General features: G+C 41.4%; 1 protein-coding gene across 4 annotated transcripts in view; it reads left to right on the top strand.

The window, feature by feature from the left end:
• The window catches only part of LOC145354404 (uncharacterized), a 234,128-nt gene that overhangs the window by 25,304 nt on the left and 187,894 nt on the right, over positions 1-20,930 (top strand). For all 4 annotated transcript variants that reach the window (XM_080205677.1, XM_080205679.1, XM_080205678.1 and 1 more), the window contains exons 2-4: positions 1,347-1,482; positions 2,556-2,656; positions 18,876-19,024. In XM_080205677.1, the coding sequence (XP_080061803.1) occupies positions 1,361-1,482; positions 2,556-2,656; positions 18,876-19,024 (372 nt within the window). In that variant the 5' untranslated portion in view covers positions 1,347-1,360. The remainder of the gene's footprint in view (positions 1-1,346; positions 1,483-2,555; positions 2,657-18,875; positions 19,025-20,930) is intronic.

The raw sequence follows: 20,930 nt of genomic DNA on the forward strand, positions 1-20,930 counted from the left end.
CAGATGACGGTGGGAAATCCAAAACGTTTTCTTTAAAGTAGATAAAATTTAAGATTCAAGATGCTTGCCAAATAAATGAAGACTCAAGATTCCATGTGTTTTGAACGAACAAAAATAAACTTTACTATATAAGTTCGGAACGATAAAATAATTTACAGTATCTAAAACTTTAACATTTAGGGTAAGTATGAGGTAACTGTGAACTAATAGGCTAACTGTGGTCGGACACACCACACCACACCACAGTACACAATAGATGACTGATGCGACCAAAACAGATTTCATGGATTTCTCTACGACCCACCCAGATTCTGTCACATTGTAAGCCACTCAATCTCCCTGAAACTTTGTCTTTCTCATGCAGGAGTTTGAACCTCCGGATTTGAAGATCTCACCTTGGAATTCTCTCCAAAAGTCATTTCCACTCAGGCAACTTCAACAATGACCCACCTCGCTGGGTTTCAAACTTATGTCCTGAAATTCCTTTCCCCTGGAGCTCCGCATGCACAAGTTTCACCTTCTAAGCACAGTTTCAGAACTTCAGCCATGCGAAGCAGAACACCACTGCTCCAAAAGGATATTTTGCACCATTGGCTCGCTGCACAGATCACCAATCTTCAGATGTTTCTCGAATTTTAAAGACTTCTCTCATGCCCACTTTGCTTAAGTTCTTTTCTCCCTGCAGCTCTTTCTTTAATTTGGAACTTACTTTTCTGCTCCTTTCCCTTAACTTAAGTAGGATCTATGTTTGTCTCTTGTCTTTAATCTCTTAACTGGGACTTCCTTATGCGACCTCTCAAGATCTCCTTCCCTGGTTTGGGACTTCTCCCTGCTCCCACTTCCATGTTCTGCTCTCTGGGACACCAATTTGATAATGATGCTCCATGTTGGGTCATCTGACCTGCATTTTCATGTCATTCTGTATACGCACATAGACTGATCCTTGGCCTGACCCACATAAAAAGGTAGGATTACACGTGTGAGCCCAGTTCCTGGGTTCATCAGGAATTGGAGTTCTCAACCTCCAAACTAAAGAAAGTCAGTTTAGGTTTCATCACAGACACCTCTGAAATTCTTCTTTCTAAATTGATTTGTCTTTTCACATCACTTGCCAATTTTAAAAATCTCCTGAAAACCTATTTCAGACAGCTATGCCAGTCTTCCTCCTGCTTCTGTACAAAGGGGATTCTGATCCACAATTGTGTAATGCTTTTGTACCTTTTCTGATGTTAAATATGTCATATTGTAGGGGAATATGAAGATATATTGTACAAAACTCTTGCTGACAACAAACATTAAAACGAATAAAGTCAATGGAACTATTTATAATTTTATTTTATTACCAGGTTCATGTATAAAGATGATGAAGTTTGAAAGTCGATTGGTCCAGGTTCAACATGCATGTGGCCCTACTGAATTTCCTGAAAATGAAGAAAAACTTTTTGAACTGCAAGCTTTTCAAAAATTTCTTTTAAAGCTAAGGTGAGGTCCATTGTTAGAATAGTTAGTTACATTATTTTCAAATTGTCAATTTTAACTCAATATTGGTCTAAAATAACTAAGTCTCATTACTTTTGAGTAGGTTTAAAGGAGTTGTTCTGCCAATAAGTCAAATAGGAAAAATTGTATAATACAAGTGGTTCGTGAATCATGTCAAAATAGAAAAAAAAATGTTGAAAGAAGTCTAGGAGTTTTAATGAACTTAACATACACAATTCCAGTAGAGTAGTACAATTGGAACAGTGCACTATATAGTTGAAACATCAGAGTTTACACCTCTGAATTAAATTTCATCTATTTTGTTTTTATTTTGTACATGCCAAAGTTGTAAAGCAAATTCTATAGAAATATTACAAATTCTATAGATGCTTAATGCTGCTTAGACAGTTGACTGCATAGCTTCTTATTCAGAGTTACTACATCCATTTATTCCAACTGCAAGCTGGGACGAATCAAAATGAATTTCCATTTTAGATTTTTACATGCTTTATTAATACATGAACAAGATCAGTATTATAACTTTTAAAATCAATACTATTTCTAGCATTGAATAATGTTCACTGATCATTTCCTCTGCCTGTGCCTGGATCTCAGCATGTTACCATTATCAATTGTGCAGATGCAGTATCTTTCCCTGAGTCTCTGACAGGTATGTGGAAGAACAGTTTTGCCTCCTTATTGATGAAAAAATAAGTGGGGTCTGTTCAGAGCTTCCCATAAGGCATGTCCAGGATCGAAAATTCATTCTGTGGAGTTACCCAAGTGTGTCCTACTGCTCCATGCACTTAACTGCTAAATGTAATGCATATCACAATTGGTTCAATCTGTCACCTAGGACCTGTGTCATAACTCCATCCAACCAATCCCTTCTATATGTGTTGAATCAGGAATAGATCAAGAACTCTTCTGAGTATTTCAACTGAGCCAGCATCCATTTCATTCTCCTCTGCAGGTCAATAATTCGAACAGTGAAGATATTATTTCTTAAACTAAGTTTAGAGAAATTAATGGGAATATATTTTCACAAAACTAATATTTTCTATATATTTTTAAAGATTGCTAGGTGGGTTGGCAAAAGAAGCAATTTTTTGTAATCTGCGAGTCCCAGACCAATTTCAGAAATCAAAAGAGGAAATCAGTGTTGTTGTGCTCACAGGTACGTATTTTATTATCAAACTGAAAACAAAGTTTTTTAATGGTGCCTCTAAAACACTCATAACTACAATGTGTGGCTTGTGTGTGCATGCAAGTAAGCAATGCTGTTGTAACTAGTAATCAAGTTAAACTGAATTTAACTTTTATGACCGCTGGAAAAATAACAAATAACATCAAGTAAATCACATTACTATTATTGGATTAGACAGATCTTATATTATGGGTGAAGTTTAACCAAGCACAGAGTACCTCAGGACAGTCCTTAAGCAATTGTTGGTAAAGGCTCTAGTTAAAGTTTATATAGTTACAAAAGTATTGAAGAGACCTCAGACATGCTTATTGTTCATTTTTCTGGTTTCCGTGTCCCTAACTTGTTAGTCATTACCCATAATACCTCCCTCTGATCACAAATACTTAATTCTTCAAACTATATATATTGCCTTTTTGAAGGACTGCAAGATACCATGATGTGATTGAAATTGATAGAGAAACAAATGTAAGAATCTGACTGACTGATAAAATGCCAGCTGTCCGATATGTTTCTGCTCTACAGCATAATCAGGACGTTCACCATTCCCCAAATTCATGCATAACCGGTATGCTAGACTCATTAGTTAGTTGATTTTAATTTAAAATGGGAATGAGTCCCATGATCCTATGCCCAGAAATTCCTATGCTTCTACCTTTGGCCAATGCACCGCAGGAACAGAAACGGCTAGGTGCATAACAGATAGCTAGAAATTCTTTGCACTTGGCTCACCTTCAATCATATGACAAATATGCTCAAAGTATTGGTAAATAGTATGAGACCATAAAACCTGAGACGTAGGAATAGAGGTAGGCCATTCAGCCTATCAAACCTGCATCACCATTCAATGAGTTCATGACTAATCTGCTCTGATAATCCTCAACTCCACTTTCCTGCCTTATCCCCATAACCCTTGAATTCTTTATTGATTAAAAATCTGTGTATTTCAGCCTTGAACATACTTAATAATCCAGACTCTTACAACTTTCTGTGATAAAGAGTTCCACAGATTCATTTTTTAAAATTCATTTATGGGACATGGGTTGGCCAACATTTATTGCCCATCCCTAGTTACCGGAGGGCAGAGAGTCAACCACAGTTCTGCACATTGCATAAACTCTATGTTGCTCCTGACAGTGCATGGAAGTCAGAAGGGCACTTCCATACTGTTCTCTGAAATTCACTCCATGTCTGGAAGCCAGTTTGCAGCAAACATCCAGGTAGGTACTCACAGGTTTACACTGCAAGGGTTCCCCAATGAGGACCTTCCCAGAGCCACCCTGATGCTCTACATGACTGCCAGTCAGCCTCATGCTGCCACCAATGTCCTGGTGGGTGAAGGGAGGACACCCCATCCTTCCCTGCCGGAGCCTTCCACGCCCCCTCCAGAACAGTGCACAACATAGCGCACACCCCCTCCACCCACACCTTCCAAGAGGCACATTGACATCACACTAGGGTGATGGGCCTGAGTAGGCCATGTCAGTAAGTGACATTTCCAGGCAGGAGGGTGATGATGACTTGCTGTGGTGTTGCCCTGATGCTGTCTAAGTCTGGTTTGTCCCTATCCACTGACTGCGCACAGATGTCCAGGATCATCTCTGAGTGTGGGTCAGGAGCACCACCATGCAGTCTAATACTCCAGGGATGAGGGGGACAAGTACATAGAGTGTGGCTGTTTTCCTTGTTTGGGGCGGGGGGGAGGGGCTATCATGAGTGGGCATGGGACAGGGGTCTTGGGGCATCTGTGGGAACAGTCTGCACCTAACGGGTGGTGGGAATCTAGAATGCACTGCCTGGGATGGAAGTGGGGGCCAGTAGACTTCTGACCCTTACTACGTATTCAGAACAGAACACTACGTATTACGTATTCAGCCGAGCACTTGAAGATCCATGGCATCCAAAGAAATGACAAGTTGCTGGGAGATGCGATTCATGTGACTTCAGTGGTAGTTATTGTCGGTGCAGGCTTGGTGGGTGAAGGGCCTCTCCCGCGTTGTACCTATGAGGCTCCGTGCCTTTATAAGTGCGTGTGGGTGTACAAAGAGGGCTCACAGACAGAGGAGACGTGGCTGTGAAGTGTAATAATCTTCTTAATTTTCCATGGTCTGCTGTTACATTTAAGTGAACCCTAGGACATCAGACGGGGAGGCGCTCAGCTATGTTCCGTGCCCTATGGCTTTTGTTGAAGGAGCAGTGCTCCGAAAGCTGGTGGATTTTGCTACCAAATAAACCTGTTGGACTTTAACCTGGTGTTGTGAGACTTCTTACTGTGTTTACCCCAGCCCAATGCTGGCATCTCCACATCTTTGTTACCCTTAGCAGGTGTGCCTAGAGAGCCAGAACTTAGGGATCACCAGCTGACTTTTGAATGTCATGGATGCAGCCATGGCAAGCAGTTCAGTCTGCTGCCTGAAAGATATACCGGTTCAGGAAAAGAATATTCAGGAAGGGTGGGCACAGCTGGGACCTCCTAGATGGAGGGCCCCAGCATGGGCTCCAGCACTTCCTTCGCGGGTTCACGTGCCTCTGAAACATTCCATGAGATGGTGGGTAGCTAGGGTGAGCTCCGGCTCACTGGTGTTACCAGTCCTGGAGGCCCAACAGCTGTCCATGATGCAGATGCTGTCGCTGAAGGCTCGTACACCATAGCCAACCAAACTCAGGAGTCCCTCTATAATCACCAGCCGTGTCTTGAGTACGCTCCTGGGAACCTCCACCATGGTCGTTGAGACTCGGCAGTGCCTTGGACCCTGTCACCCATGGCTATCACTTCCTGTTCAGGCTTTCCACTATGGTCGCCACCCTTGCAGTGTTGCCTTGGGTGCCACACACTGGCTGCACCATCTCCTGTGCCTGAAGGCTGCTTGATTCCTGCAAAATAGCCTTACAGCTGCTGAAATGTCTCCGACACTTCTGCAGTCCCCAGATCTGCATCTGCATCCCCAGCAGCTTTGGGAGAACTTTTTTCAGCAGCCAGGCATCTGGCTGGGCCCAGTTGTTTCCAGAACTGCATACAATGTTCCTGTTGTGGCCTCACTGGTGTTCTGTACAATTCCAATTATATGCAGAGGGACAAATTGCACTGAATGTATTTGCTTGAGGCAGCATGGGGCCCAAGGTGCCAGGTGTCAGTGCCAGGAGGGCAGTGCATTGTTGGCAGTGCCAACATGCTTGGCTTTGAGACACCTGAAAGATGTTTTGAGGGGTAAGGGTGGGGTGGGGGTGTGTGGCTGATTGAGAGATCTGACAGGGGCCTGAGTAGGAGTCTGAGGGAGGAGGAAGGACCAGGTTGGGGCACCCTCATGCCATGGGTATGTGGGGTGGGGTGGGTTGGGGGGGGGTGTGGGTGAGGTGGTGGGGAATTAGCACTATTTGTGGGTGGAGCAGGGGAGAATGCCTCTTTCTGGTGAGGGGTAGGTGGTGCTCCCCTGGTCAGTGTGGGGGCTACCATTTATGTTTTTCTTTTGGTGGGGCGGGGGAGGGCGGGGTGGTGGGGTGGGAGGAGGCCTGTCTCCAAGTGCAGAGTTTGGGTCACCATTTAAAAATTGTGGCCTGGTCTCGGAACAGCACGATGAGCAGATTGCCCAATATGAATAAATTAGCATCTATCAGGTGGGAGAGCTCCCCAAGATTTCCCACTGGCATGGACATTTAGTCCCAATTTGGGAGAATCACAGCCTAAAGGTTTGATTCAGTTACATATATTTTACATGGACGATTTGTGGAACATCTAATCTGTTTCCTGATTAACTAAATTTTTAGGAGCATTTCAGTTATAGGGTTAATGATTTTTTTCTCTGTGTTCTTGCTACAGTTGAGACTGTCAGAAGTAAATCCACAGTTGTAATTCCAAAATATTGACCTTATTTATGATCTAACAAGAAATGCTTCCTGCATTGATGTGAGATGGGGTAAAAGCAAGAAATGTTCTTGTATGTCAGCAGAACAACTGATCCTTGATTCGGGAGTCTCACACACCTGGTGCATTTGGCCGAGCGTGATTCACGTGGGGCCAGTTTTTTTCAGTTTTAAAAACTGAGCTTGTTGAATTCCACCTGAGTAACATTGCCAGCCCCGAAGGGAAAAACACTGATTTTCCCACTGTTGGCAGAACTTCAATTTAATTTGGGAAAATGGCAGCCTATGATCACTGCTACCTAGAGGCACCTTCACTATGAACTCATTAATTAATCCTGGCTCATTGCACCATTCCCAGTCTTGAATAGCATGCTGTCTGGTTTGTGCCAGAAAGTGCTGTTCTTAGAAACTATCCCGAAAACATTCTATGAATTCCTCATTTGGGCCATTTTAGCCCAGTCAAATTTGCATTATTTCTTCCTTTATACTCTGTCCTACTGTAAGGTTACTGTTAGGAGGCCTAAACACTTCTCTACACTTCTCCCACAAGTGACCTCTTTGCCTTTATAATTTCTCATCTCTACCCAAACCATTTCCCAGGTTTCTGAACTTGGGTTACCCCTCTCTATAACATCATGAATTAACAGCCATCCCTTCACCATTTCCTAACTTCCTGTCCTTCCTAAATGTTATGTTCCCTTCAATACTCAGATGCCAATAGCAGCTTTGTTTCTGCAACGGATATCATATATTTTTTATTTATATTTACACTTAGTTCCTTTTGATTCATTTTGAATGTTATATGCATTCTGATAAAGGGTTTTGTCCTTTTAATATTTTCTAGCTTTATCTATTGATTAACTCTTAATTTTTTACTCTCTGTCCTTTCCTGTCATGGTCTTTTTATCATTTCCACTTTAATATCTTTGTTTCATGTCTTTTCTCTACTCTGATTTACCACATCCCAGCACTGGGACCAGTGCCCCACAAACTAGAACCAATTCTCCCACACCAGTCTTTGAGCCACATATTCATCTCTAATTTTTGTATCCCATACCATTTGCATGTGATTCAGGTAATAATCCAGAGTTATTTATTTTCAGGTTCTGCTTTTTAATTTGGTGCCTAGCTCCTCATACTCTCTATGTAGAACCTTACTCCTAGTTCTATCAAATGTCATTGGTACCCACATGGACCATGACAACTGGATCCTTCCCCTCCCACTGCAAGTTCCTCTTCAACCTGGAACAGCTGCCCTGAACCCTGGCACCAGGCAAGCAACACAGTCCTCTGGACTCTTGCTCTTTGCTGCAGAAAGCGGTGTCAATCCCCTTCACAATACTGTCCCAAATTCCCACTGATTCCTTTTTGCTCCACTTGAGTGGCTTCCTGTACTACAGTGCCATGGTCAGTCTGCTCATCCACCCTGCAGTCCCCACTGATCCAAACAGAAAGTACCTCAAACTTATTGGACAGTTTGCAAAGGCTGAGGCTCCTGCTCGTGTGCCCTGTGTCTTCTTCCCTTCCTCACACGCAGTCACACCCTCCTATTCCTAATCACTGACCAAATCACAAGATCCTACTCTAAATGGTTTGACTGCCTCCTGGAACAAAATACCCAGGTAATTTTCCCCATACCTCATGTGTCTGCAGCCCAACGTCCAGCTCAATGACTCTGAGTCAAAGCTCCTCAAGCCGCGAACATTTACTACAGAAGTATTTGTGCTGGATAACCGTGACGTCCAGGAGTTCCCTCATGCTGCATCCTTAACACATCACCTGTTTTGCCATCTTTAAATGTTTTTTTAATTAATTACAACCATATTAGCCACTTGTATGTATTCCTTTTATTACACTTTATTAATTTACCACTAGTTTGCATATTATTTTAAATCTTAGGACTAGAGTAGTCCTAAAATAGCTCTAAGGTCACTTCTTTCAGATGCTCAGCAGCCAGCTCCTTTCCCTTTAGTAGAGTAAAAACCAATTCCTACAGGGCAAAAAGGCGGAAAAAAACAAAAGGAAAGGAACATCTCCTTTCCCCCCTCACCAAACTCCCAGGTATGCATCCAGTTGCAAAGCAGCATTCATTTGCCTGTGCATGTCATTAAAGGTGGCAGGTCAGATTAAGAGAGCAGTTAATAAACCACACTGTATCCTTGGCTTTATTGATAGGGGCATAGAGTATAAGAACAAGAAGATTATGTTGAACTTGTATATTTAGACCTGAACTGAAATATTACGTAAAATTTTGGGCGCCACTGTTGTAGAGAGTGCAGAAGAGGTTTACAAGAATGATTTCAGGGATAAGAAACTTCAGTTATAAAGATAGATGGGAGAAGTTGGGACTCTTTTCCTTGGAGAAAAAAAACTGAGAGGACATCTAATGGAAGTACTCAAAATCACACGGGACCTGGACAAAGTAGATGAGAGGCTATCTGTTCTTACTTGTGAAAGGATTGAGAATGAGAGGGCACAAATTAACAATAATTAGCAGAAGAAGAAAAAATAATACAAGAAAATCTTTTTCACACCATGAATAGCTCAGGTCTGGAATGCAGCACCTGGGACATAGCGAAGGCAGATTCAGTCGAGGCATTCAAGAGGGAATTGGATGATTACTTAATAAGAAACAATCTGGAGGGTTACTGGGAGAAGGCAGGTAAAATGACACAAGGTGAAAGCTGGTGCAGATACAATGTGCTGTAACAATTCTTTGATTTGGTGGGTTTCACACCAAAGCCAGACAGCAAGCAGGTAAGTACATTTTGTTTGCAGTTGGCAACTCTGCAGACAACATCCCAGTTACCCTGAGGATCAATGAGGCTAAAGCCACAAATGCCATTTATTTTTGCATTGGAGACACATTTCAATCTCCACAGGAACACTATTATGGAAAGTGCAAAATTCAATAAATGTACTCAGAAACATGGGGAAAGCATCGACATGCTTATTAATGATACGTACCAATTAGCAGAAGGCTGTGAGTATTGTAATCTGAAAAAGGAGCTATTTGTGACAAAACAGTTGTTTGAGTAGTGGATGATATATCATCAGGTAATCTGCAGTTCCAAGATGATGACTCTGGCAAAGATGATTCAATTAAGTAGACATGCTGGTATCAGGAGGCAAAACTGATCAGTAGTCTGAGGAGGGAGAGAGAGAGACAGCCTGAATCCCAAAGAAATAGATACAATTGAATTCATAAAAAAGGTAAAATAGAAAGGGACTGCTGCAACAAGAAAAACAATTAATAGCAACAGCCAAGATTGGTGTGGCAGAGAAAGACATGGGCACAAGAATTGTCTCACCAAAGATGCACAACGACACTGTTATAAAACAAAAGGGCATTTGAGGCAGTGTTTCACAGTATAAAAATAAAAAGTTTAAAGGAAATCTAATACATGAAGTAGAAAATTCAAAGAAACATTAAAATACCCTTCTTAGTAGAGCTTAAATAATTAAGTGGAAATTATTGGAGTACAGAGAACATGGTAGAAAGTCATAAGGCACACTTTCAACAAAATAGTGGAGCAACAGTTTAGTTGTTTCAGATGCTGAACAATGGTTAAACAGAACAGTTCAACCATCCTGCGAAAAGCTACATGGTCCAACAGGAACAGAGCTAACAGAACTGGGAGAACTAACAGCTACTTTAAAACACAGAGAGAAAGTAATTACAGAAGTACTATATGTAATTCAACTTTAGAGTTATTCACTCTAGAAAGTGGAAAGGCCTGTATGGAGCTGAATCTAATTCACAGAATAAAAGAAATGAAGAATCATGAAGGTCCATTAGGAGACTTTGGAAATTCTACACTGAAGTTATCCATGGGATTAGGAAAACTACCTTGTAACACTAAGTTTAGAAATGAGCCCAATGAGCTTATGTTCCAGACCATTATTTCAGAATGTAAAGAAAAAGCTGACTGAATGAGACCGTAAGATATTGGAGCAGAATTAGGCCATTTGGTACATCTGCTGCACCATTCAATCATGACTGATATGATTCTCATCCCCATTTTCCTGCCTTCTCCCCGTAACCCATGATCCCCTTATTAATCAAAATCCTATCTATCTCTGTTCTAAAGACACTCAGTGACCTGGCTTCCACAGCCCTCTGTGGCAATGAGTTCCACAGATTCACCCTCTGGCTGAAGAAATCCCTCCTCATCACAGTTTTAAAGGAACGTCCCTTCACTCCTGAGTTTGTGCTCTCGAGTTCTAGTCTCTCCCACTAGTGAAAACACCCTCTCCTATGTCCACTTTATCTAGGCCCCTCACTTTTTGTATGTTTCAGTTAGATCCCCCCCTCATCCTTCTAAACTCCATCGAGTGTAGGCCAGACTCCTTAACCGCTCCTTAAATGACAAACCTTTCATTCCTGGGATCATTTTTGTGAACCTCCTCTGGACCCCCTCCAAGGTCAGCACATCCTTCCTTAAATAAGATAAGAAATAATTTCTCCTATAAAAGAGCCAACAAGGGGTGGTATCCGTTCTGAAGCTGAACAGTTCCATAAGAATATGTATTGATCTCTCACAACTCAATAAGCTGTGGAAAGAAGTCCATCAGTGAATGAGAGTTTAGCTTAATTAGGAAAATGCTCAATATTTTCTAAATTAGGTGCTAACAATGGATTCTGGCAAATACCACCAGAAGAGGAATCCAAGCTTCTCAAGATGTCCATAACACATTTAGAAGATTCTGTTCTAATAAGTAACCCTTTGGAATAAAAGCTGCACCGATATTGCAAAGAACAATGTTGAATCTTTTAGAGGGCATGCACTGAGTTTGTTGTCACATGGTGACATGTTGATACATTGGTCCACTCAGGCTGAACATGACTTGAGAGTGAGAACAGTTCTGAGAACACTTTATTTATTCATGGGACATGGGTATCGCTGGCTGATGAGCATTTATTACCCATTCTTTGTTTCCCTTGAGAAGTTGGTGATGAGCTGCCTTCTTGAAACGCTGCAGTCCGTGTGCTGTAGATTGACCCACAATGCCGTTAGGCAGAGAATTGCAGGGATTTTGACCCAGTGACTGTGAAGAAACGGTGAAATATTTCCATGTCAGGATGGTGAGTGGCATGGAGGGGAACTTGCAGCTGGTGGTGTTCCAATGCATCTGCTGCCCTTGTCCTTCTAGGTGGAAGTGGTCATGGATTTGGAAGTTACTATCTAAGCATCTTTGGTGAATTGCTGCAGTGCATCTTGTAGATAGTACGTGCTGCTGATACTATCAGTGGGAGAGAGAGCTGATACTGAGTATCAGTGGTAGAGCATGCTGCTTTGTCCTGGATGGTGTCAAGCTTCTTGAGTGTTATTGGAGCTGCATCCTTCCAGCCAAGCAGGGAGTATTCTATTACACTCCTGACTTGTGCCTTGTTGATGGTGGATAGGCTTTGGGGAGTCAGGAGGTGAGTTATTCGCCGCAGTATTCCTAGCCTCTGACCTTCTCTTGTAGCCACTTTGTTTATGTAGTGAGTCCGGTCAATGGTAACCCCAAAGATATTGACAGTGGGGATTCAGTGATGACAACACTATTGAATGTCAAGGGGCGGTGGTTAGATTGTCTCTTATTGGTGATGGACATCATTTGAATGGCATGAATGTTACTTGCCTGGCATTTGTGTGGCATGAATGTTACTTGCCACTTGTCAGCCCAAGCTTAGATATTGAAGAGATCTCATTACATTTGAACATGGACTGCTTCAGTATCTGAGGAATCGCAAATAGTGCTGAACATTGTGCAGCCATCGGCGAACCTCTCCACTTCTGACCTTGTGATGGAGAGAAGGTCATTGATGAAGCAGCTGAAGATGGTTGGGCCTTGAACACCACCCTGACGGACTCCTGCAAAGATGTCCTGGAGCTGAGATGACTGATCCTCCACAACCACAACCATCTTCCTGTGCATATGATTCCAACCATCACTCTCTTTTGAATGAGGCCTTGATGTCAAGGACTGTCACTCTCACCTCGCTTCTGCAATTCTGCTCTTTTGTCCATGTTTAAACCAAGGCTGTAATGAGGTCAGGTACTGAGTGACCCTGGTGAAACCCAAACTGGGCATCACTAAGCAGGTTGTGTCTGAGCAGGTGCTGCTTGATAGCATTGTTGCAGACCCTTTCCATCACTTTTCTGATGATCGAGAGTGGACTGATGGGACGGTAATTGACTGGGTTGGATTTTCCTTACCTTTTATGCATAAGGCATACCTGGACAATTTTCCACATTGTTGGATAGATGCCAGTGTTGTAACTGTCCTGGAAGAGTTTGGCTGGGGAACGGCAAGTTTTGGAGCTTCATTGCCAGAATGTTATCCGGGCCCATTGCTTTTGCAGTATCCAGTGCCTCCAACTGTTTTTGATATCATATGGAGTGAAATGAATTGGCTCAAGATTGGCACCTAAGATGTTGGAGGCCACTGGAGGAGGCCACGATGGATCATCCACTCGGTACTTCTGGCTGAATATTGCTGTGAATACTTAAGCCTTATCTTTTGCATTGATGTGCTGGGCTCATCTATCATTAAGGATGGGGATATTTGTGGAGCTGCCTCCTCCAGTGAGTTCTCTAATTGTCCACCTCCATTCACGACTAGATGTGGCAGGAGCTTGGATCTGATCCGTTGGTTGTGAGATTGCTTAGCTGTGTCTATCACTTGCTGTTTATGCTGTTTGGCATGCAAGTACTCCCCAAAAAGATACAAGATCGATACTCAACAAAAAATGTGAATTTTCACAGCCAACAATCAGGTTTCTTGGTCACATCATGAGAGCATCAGCAGTAATGAATCAGCCACTGAAGTCCAGAGTCACAAAATAATTTCCAGCTCCAAGGAACATTATGGAATTACAAAAGTTCATGGGAATGGTGAATCAAGTAGAATTGTTTTTTAAATCATAACAGATCTCAAAGAACCACTATGCCAGTTATTAGGTCAAGACAATGAATGGTATTGGAAAGAAACAAAGCAGAAATAATTTGGAAAGAAACCAAGAAGAGGTTGATGGCATTGAAGATATTAGTACATTACAATAATTATTACAGCAGATGCAAACAGGATTAGAGGCAGTACATTTTCAAAGGTACAAAGAGATGGAAAATGCAGACTGATCTATTATGCATCGCATTCATTAGCAGATATAGAAGAGATATGCAGTAATCAAAAAGGAATTATTAGCAGACAACCAGACAGGTAACAAATTTGCTGATTCTGTCTTAGATCTTCACGTTCTGATAGGACAGACCCGAAACATGTAGTCACACTCATGAATTTGAAAGAGCTTGCAGGAGTGCCATAAGAGTTCAATGATTTAAGTTAAAATTGATGAGGTTTGATACTTGTGTGGTATCTGTTTAAACGAAGAAACAGAGCACAGCAAATGCATTATCGCACACTGAAACAAAGAATCCATTGAATTTGTTGAAGCGGTCAAGAAGTTCACTATATTGGCAGTCCATGTTTTACCAACAATAACATGAAGACTATGTGTTAGCAGAGAGGCTCAAAAATGAGATGCAGACTGGAAGCAGATCAGATAAATTTGTTTTAGAAGATGGCCAGCATATACACCACATCATCTTGCCCTGAGACTGTATTTCGAGCAGTGACCACATTTGACAGTGATCAATGATTTTTTGACACATGATGATAGAATAGTAATCCCAAGAGTATTCAAAGTTGAGACCTTACAATACCGACACCAAAGTAATTTAGAATAAGGCACAGTATTTGGTTTGATGCTCAGGTCTCTCAAAATTATTAGAAGAGATAATATCCAGATGTATTTCATGTTCAATTCATAAATAGGAATAAAGATAAAACACTAATGTCATCTTCTTTTCCTATAAAGCTAAGGGAACTCCAAAAAAGCGATTTATTTGAGCAACAGTGTGAAAAATAGACCAGAAAGGTTATAATCATCACAAATAAACAAAGACACTGAAGCAGTAGTCAAGCCATCTACTAATTTGAATTCTATTCAAAAGTGTATAGAAGACTGACATCAGACTGAGAATGTCTTATTCCCTATCAATGAGTGGAGAATGAAAAACAGTAGACTCAGGAAGGCACCATAATGCTTATTGAAGTAAGAAAACATAGCTGGAGGAAAGAGAAAAGAGAACAATGAGAGAGAAGGAAATGAGGATACATTTCCTTTGTGACTACAAAACACTGAAATGGTAGAATGAATAGGACAGTGAAATGTTGGAATTTCAGGAACATCAGAGAAAGTTGATGTCTGGATAGAGATCCGATGGCAGGGGGTTTGGAAGGTGTGGAAGATGTAGTAAAACTAAATCCATCAAGGGTTTACTTTAAAAGAACAAAGAACAGTACAGCACAGGAAACAGGCCCTTCGGCCCTCCAAGCCTGTGCCACTCATTGGTCCAATTAGACCATTCGTTTGTATCCCTCCATTCCCAGTCTGCTCATGTGACTATTCAGGTAAGTCTTAAACGATGCCAGCATGTCTGCCTCCACCACCCTACTTGGCAAAGTCTGTAATGTCTGTAATGTCATGGAACAAAATGACATGCACTTGGTTCTGTGATCTGGGACTTGGTGTGAATTGGAGAGAGTCTTCTTCTAACTGAGTATGTTACAAGAAAATTAAAATGTGTTGCAGCCAACAGAAAACCCAATACCTTATGACTGATGTGTTCAAAATATTAATAAATTATGCAGATGAGATTGCAATTGTGTTATTGCATGAGATCAGCTCTTGATGCAGAGATAATTGGGAATCCTTAATAATGCTGGGATCTGTGGCACTGCATGGCAACTTTGTCAACACTGCATTGAATTTTATTAAATAACAAGAAAAAATTCAGGACTATTCATCTACCATTGAACTACATTTTCTGGAAGAATTAACAGCAATGATGAATGATTGTTATGCAACACTAACTCTGCACACACTTTAAGGAACATTTGGATTGTTGGAATTAAGATGAATGTGTAAAACTGTAAATTATATTCCCATACTATAAATATTTATGTGGTTTTGGGGGAGGAGGAACCAGAAAAACAACTTTACTTCTTCACCAGGGTTGAACCTGATCAGTAGAACAGGTGTTATTTTATTTATTTGAATGTCTGCCACATCCATTAATGAATCTAAGATGGATTGATCTCATTGGAATTTTAAGTATTTATTCAACTGAAGCAATTTTAAGAACAAGAGTTTCTTAATTTGCCAGAGTTTGAGTAAAAAGAATGAATTAAATGTTTCTGTTGTGACAAAAGCTTAACAACCTGAAATGTAATAGCTGGGGGAAAGGAAATTATGATGCGATTAGGCGAGATTTAGGATGCATAGGCTGTGGAAGGAAACTGCAGAGGATGGGCACAATTGAAATGTGGAGCTTGTTCAAGGATCAACTACTGCATGTCCTTGATAAGTATGTACCTGTCAGGCAGGAGGGAAGTGGTCGAGCGAGGGAACTGTAGTTTGCTGAAGAAGTTGAATCTCTTGTGAAGAGGAAGAAGGAGACATATGTAAAGATGAGATATGAAGGCTCAGTTAGGGTGCTTGAGAGTTACAAGTTAGCCAGGAAGGACCTAAAGAGAGAGCTAAGAAGAGCCAGGATGGTACATGAGAAATCTGTGGCAGGTAGGATCAAGGAAAACCCTAAAGCCTTCTATAGGTATATCAGGAATAAAAGAATGACTAGGGTAAGATTAGGGCCAGTCAAGGACAGTAGTGGGAAGTTGTGCGTGGAGTCCGAAGAGAAGGAGAGGCGCTAAATGAATATTTTTTGTCAGTATTCACACGGGAAAAAGACAATATTGTGAGGAGAATGTTGAAATACAGGCTATTAAACTAGACGGGATTGAGGTTCATAAGGAGGAGGTGTTAACAATTCTGAAAAGTGTGAAAATACATAAGTCCCCTGGGCCAGATGGGATTTAACCTAGGATTCTGTGGGAGGCTGGGGAGGAGATTGCAGAGCCTTTGATCTTTATGTCATCATTGTATACAAGAATGGTGCCAGAAGACTGGAAGATAGCAAATGTTGTCTCCTTGTTCAAGAAGGGGAGTAGAGACAACCCTGATAATTATAGACCAGTGACTCTTACTTCTGTTGTGGGCAAAGTTTTGGAATGGATTATGAGAGATAGGATTTACAATTTGATTAGGGATAGTCAACACGGTTTTGTGAAGGGTAGGTCGTGCCTCACAAACCTTATTGAGTTCTTTGAGAAGGTGACCAAAGAGGTGGATAAGGGTAAAGCAGTTGATGTGGTGTATATGGATTTCAGTAAAGCATTTGATAAGGTTCCCCCAGTAAGCTATTGCAGAATTTACGGAGGCATGGGATTGAGGGTGATTTAGCAGTTTGAATCAGAAATTGGCTAGCTGTAAGAAGTCAGAAAGTGCTGGTTGATGGAAAATGTTCATCCTGGAGTTCAGTTACTAGTGGTGTACCACAAGGATCTGCTTTGGGACCACTGCTGTTTGTCATTTTCATAAATGACCTGGATGAGGGCGTAGAAGTATGGGTTAGTAAATTTGCGGTTGACACTAAAATTGGTGGAGTTGTGGACAATGCGGAAGGATGTTGCAGGTTACAGAGGGACATGGATAAGCTGCAGAGCTGGGCTGAGAGGTGGCAAATGGAGTTTAATGTGGAAAAGTGTGAAGTGATTCACTTTGGAAAGAGTAACAGGGATACAAAGTACTGGGCTAATGGTAAGATACTTGGTAGTGTGGATGAGCGGAGAAATCTGTGTCCATGGGCATTGATCTCTGAAAGTTGGCACCCAGGTTGATAGGGTTGTTAAGAAGGTGTATGGTGTGTTAGCTTTTATTGGTAGAGGGATTGAGTTTTAGCGCCATGAGGCCATGTTGCAGCTGGACAAAACTCTGGTGCAGCCACACTTGGAGTATTGCATACAGTTCCGATCGCCACATTATAGGAAGGATGTGGAAGCATTGGAAAGGGTGCAGAGAAGATTTACCAGGATGTTGCCTGTTATGGTGGGAAGGTCTTATGAGGAAAGGCTGAGAGACTTGAGGCTGTTTTCGTTACAGAGAAGAAGGTTAAGAGGTGACTTAGTAGAGGCATACAAGATGATCAGAGGATTAGGTAGGGTGAACAGTGAAAGCCTGGAGATGGCTAGCACGAGGGGACATAGCTTTAAATTGAGGGTGATAGATTTAGGACAGATGTCAGAGGTAGGTCCTTTACTCAGAGTAGTAAGGGCATCTGCAACAGTAGTGGACTCGCCAACATTGAGGGCATTTAAATGGTCATTGGATAAACATATGGATGTTTATCCATTAGTGTTGGTTAGATGGGCTTTAGATTGGTTTCACAAGTTGGCGCAACATTGAGGGCCGGAGGGCTTGTACTGCACTGTAATGTTCTAAGTTCGATGTTGACTCTTTATTCCTGGCCCTTGGGAGGGAGCATAAGAGATTGGGAGGCACCAGGAGTGGGAGGGTGACAGGGGGATGGGGAGGTAGACTGAAATAGGGGAGGTGAGCTGATTGAGTCAGCCACTGATGCATTCCCACTACAAGGGATGTGTATTGTGGGTGGGCCAGCATTAGGAGTGGTTGACTATTGAATAGAGGCAGCCAGCCAATTGAAGCAATTAAGGTCCCATGACTTGGAGCAATATTCCAGTGGTTCAGCATCCCCAGTGATCCCCTGCCCAAGGCCCCTGGTTTAATAGAGCCCAGAGAACACACTATTGGAGCTGGAGAATCAATCTCTCAAAGGCAGCTGCAGCTGAGAACAAGAGAGGCCAACCCAGCAGCCCCAGCGAATAATCCGGAAATATATTTCAATTGATGTGAGGATCCCGTCAGCTTGCCCCCTCAAATTTTATTTAAAATTTACCCTATTGATCTCTTTCGTGCCTCAGCAACATCTGTTCCTCCTTGAATGTTTACTGAGGATCCAGAACTGCATCCAGGACCTGCCCACCTTACTTAATTTTAGAGCAGTTCAAAGATCAAAGGATTATCACTGCGCTTATCTTGCAGTTGGCAAGTTCAGGCTCAGGATTCCATTTGGTCCCAACATTGGGGTCCGAAAGCCTGCAGAAAATCCTGACCACTAACTGTTTCTTGCTTCATACAGATGCAGCCTGATCTGACTATTCCTAGCATTTTCTGTTTTTGTTTCTGATTTCTGGCATCCGTGGTAATTTGTTTTTGTATTTTTTTCTGTTTATTTGTCTCTGATTTTGTTCAAATACTTCTACACTTTGTTTATTGCTATAAAGCATCACAGTTCAATAAATACCCCAATATCCAATCTAGTTATAAACAAATTGGTTGACATAACTGATTATATTTTAGGAAAAGGAGTATTCTGTTTGGACCTGAGGAACTGGAAGGGCAAAATATCCCTCCAGGACAACTGTTGGCTGCTGCAGATGCCAGAGAGTACAGAATTGATTAAGAATACTTCAATCAAACAAGTTGCTGATCCTGTTCAGAGAATTAAGGTAAGATTTAAATAGTGCCAGCATGTAAAAGCTGCCAAACGTGTACAAAGTCAGCCATTTTTATACTGCGCCTGGTGTGCATATATCTTTAAGTTAATGGCATCACCAAAGGTACATCTACCAGATTTGTTCAGGCTAGTTTAATGATAATCTGATGACATTCTGTGAATACAGGGGCTGGATCTGATACTGAAGAAACCTGACATTTCGGTAGAGCCCAGCTCCTCCAAGTTTCTCTCTGTGCAAAAAAAACCTGTAAATTCCAGTGGATTGGTAGGAAATGATGCATTGGTTGGCATGAGACTAGAAGGGAAAGGTGAGAGAAGGAGAGGTTTAGTGATGATAATCCATATAATAGAGTTAAAGTTACTGAAGGCTCTATATCCTGTGGTGGGAGAAAAGAAAGATGTTCAAAAGGCTGAATTTAGAACAATGTGGTGAAGAGGAATTATAAGGCTACAGAAACTTTCAGAGGGGCAAGGACGGATTTGAAGACAATACAAAATTTTTAGTTTGATACCTTGGAGAGTGACAATAATAGACTTGCGAGACATAAGTGATAGCATTACTAGAATCATCCAGACAGAAGCATTTTCTAAAAGGTCTTATTCAAGTTATAATGTTTGAGAAAGTGAACCTATACTGAAAATATAATAGTCTGCAATTTGATTTTGCATCTTTGTACTTATTTGTGAGTTGTATTTCTTTCTAAATTCTTTCTGATTACAATGTTGGCTTGGTTCAATGATAGTCCTTTTGCCTCTGTATCAGAAGATTTTGGGGTCAATGGCCTTCTCCAAGACTTGAGCACGCTCCGTGCCTTATTAGGGAGTGCTTTCTTCAGATAAGACATTAAGCAGAAATCCTACAGCCTATTCAGACAGTTAACTTGCTGTTTGGGCTACATTCATCCTTCAGTCAGCACCATCAAAACTAATTAGCTGTGCATGGGGTCTTAGCATGCACAAATTGGCTGTCGTATTTGCAGTGATTACACTTCGAAATACAGTAATACACTTCAAAAGCATTCCATTGATGCCTGAGGACGTGAAAAGTGCTATATAAATACAATATTTTTATTAATCATTGACAGGTTCAGCAACACACTTTGAGCCTTTGTGACTCCAACCTCAAATTACAGACCACCTACTGATTTTGAAAATATGATCTTACTTTTCATAGAGCCCATTAAGAATGCAGGCAGGCTACGATTCAGAAAAATGGTTCAAAAGCAAAATGAGAATCCCATTCTTGAGCATTCTAATACCTTCATTTCAGAGTATATTTATTGGCCACTTAGAAGAAATTAGGAGAAACTTGTTGCTTCTGTCTTCCCTCACCCCTGCTTTTCTACCCCTGAAAATGAAATGGGAGAAAGAAAGAACACAGAATAAAATCCAATTTTGATGATTAAGCCAGATTGTAACTTAGTGAGAAATGTGAGAATGATCATCAGTATATAAACATTCTGGTTGCTTTATGTCCATCAAGACTGATGACATGAATCTGATTAAAGGATTCCCAGCCAACTAAGGATAGGTGCTGCTTGTTAAGGAGGAAAATATATTTCTTATATATTTTTTATCCTGCCCTGTAGCCCACTAAAGTACCTTGGTACAATTGCTGCTTACCTGTGTGTTAAGTTCTTCTTTCCTTCAATGTAAATGTACAAATCATACACAAGGATTAGTGAAACAATCATGTGGGTTCATTATTTGCTGATAAGATGATATAGATAAAGTTAACTTGGAGGCTGAGTACTGTATATCTGATTTCTACCTTACTCCTTGCCAATTACTTATACGTCATTGGACCAATATATCATATTCTGTCGAGATAGCTGTTTAGAATGCCATACCTGACTGATTTCTGGTCGTGGCTTCTCATGACATCACAGCACTTGTTT

The sequence above is a fragment of the Carcharhinus amblyrhynchos genome, chromosome 17 (assembly GCF_965287045.1).
Source record: "Carcharhinus amblyrhynchos chromosome 17, sCarAmb.v2.hapA, whole genome shotgun sequence".
NCBI lineage: Eukaryota > Metazoa > Chordata > Chondrichthyes > Carcharhiniformes > Carcharhinidae > Carcharhinus > Carcharhinus amblyrhynchos.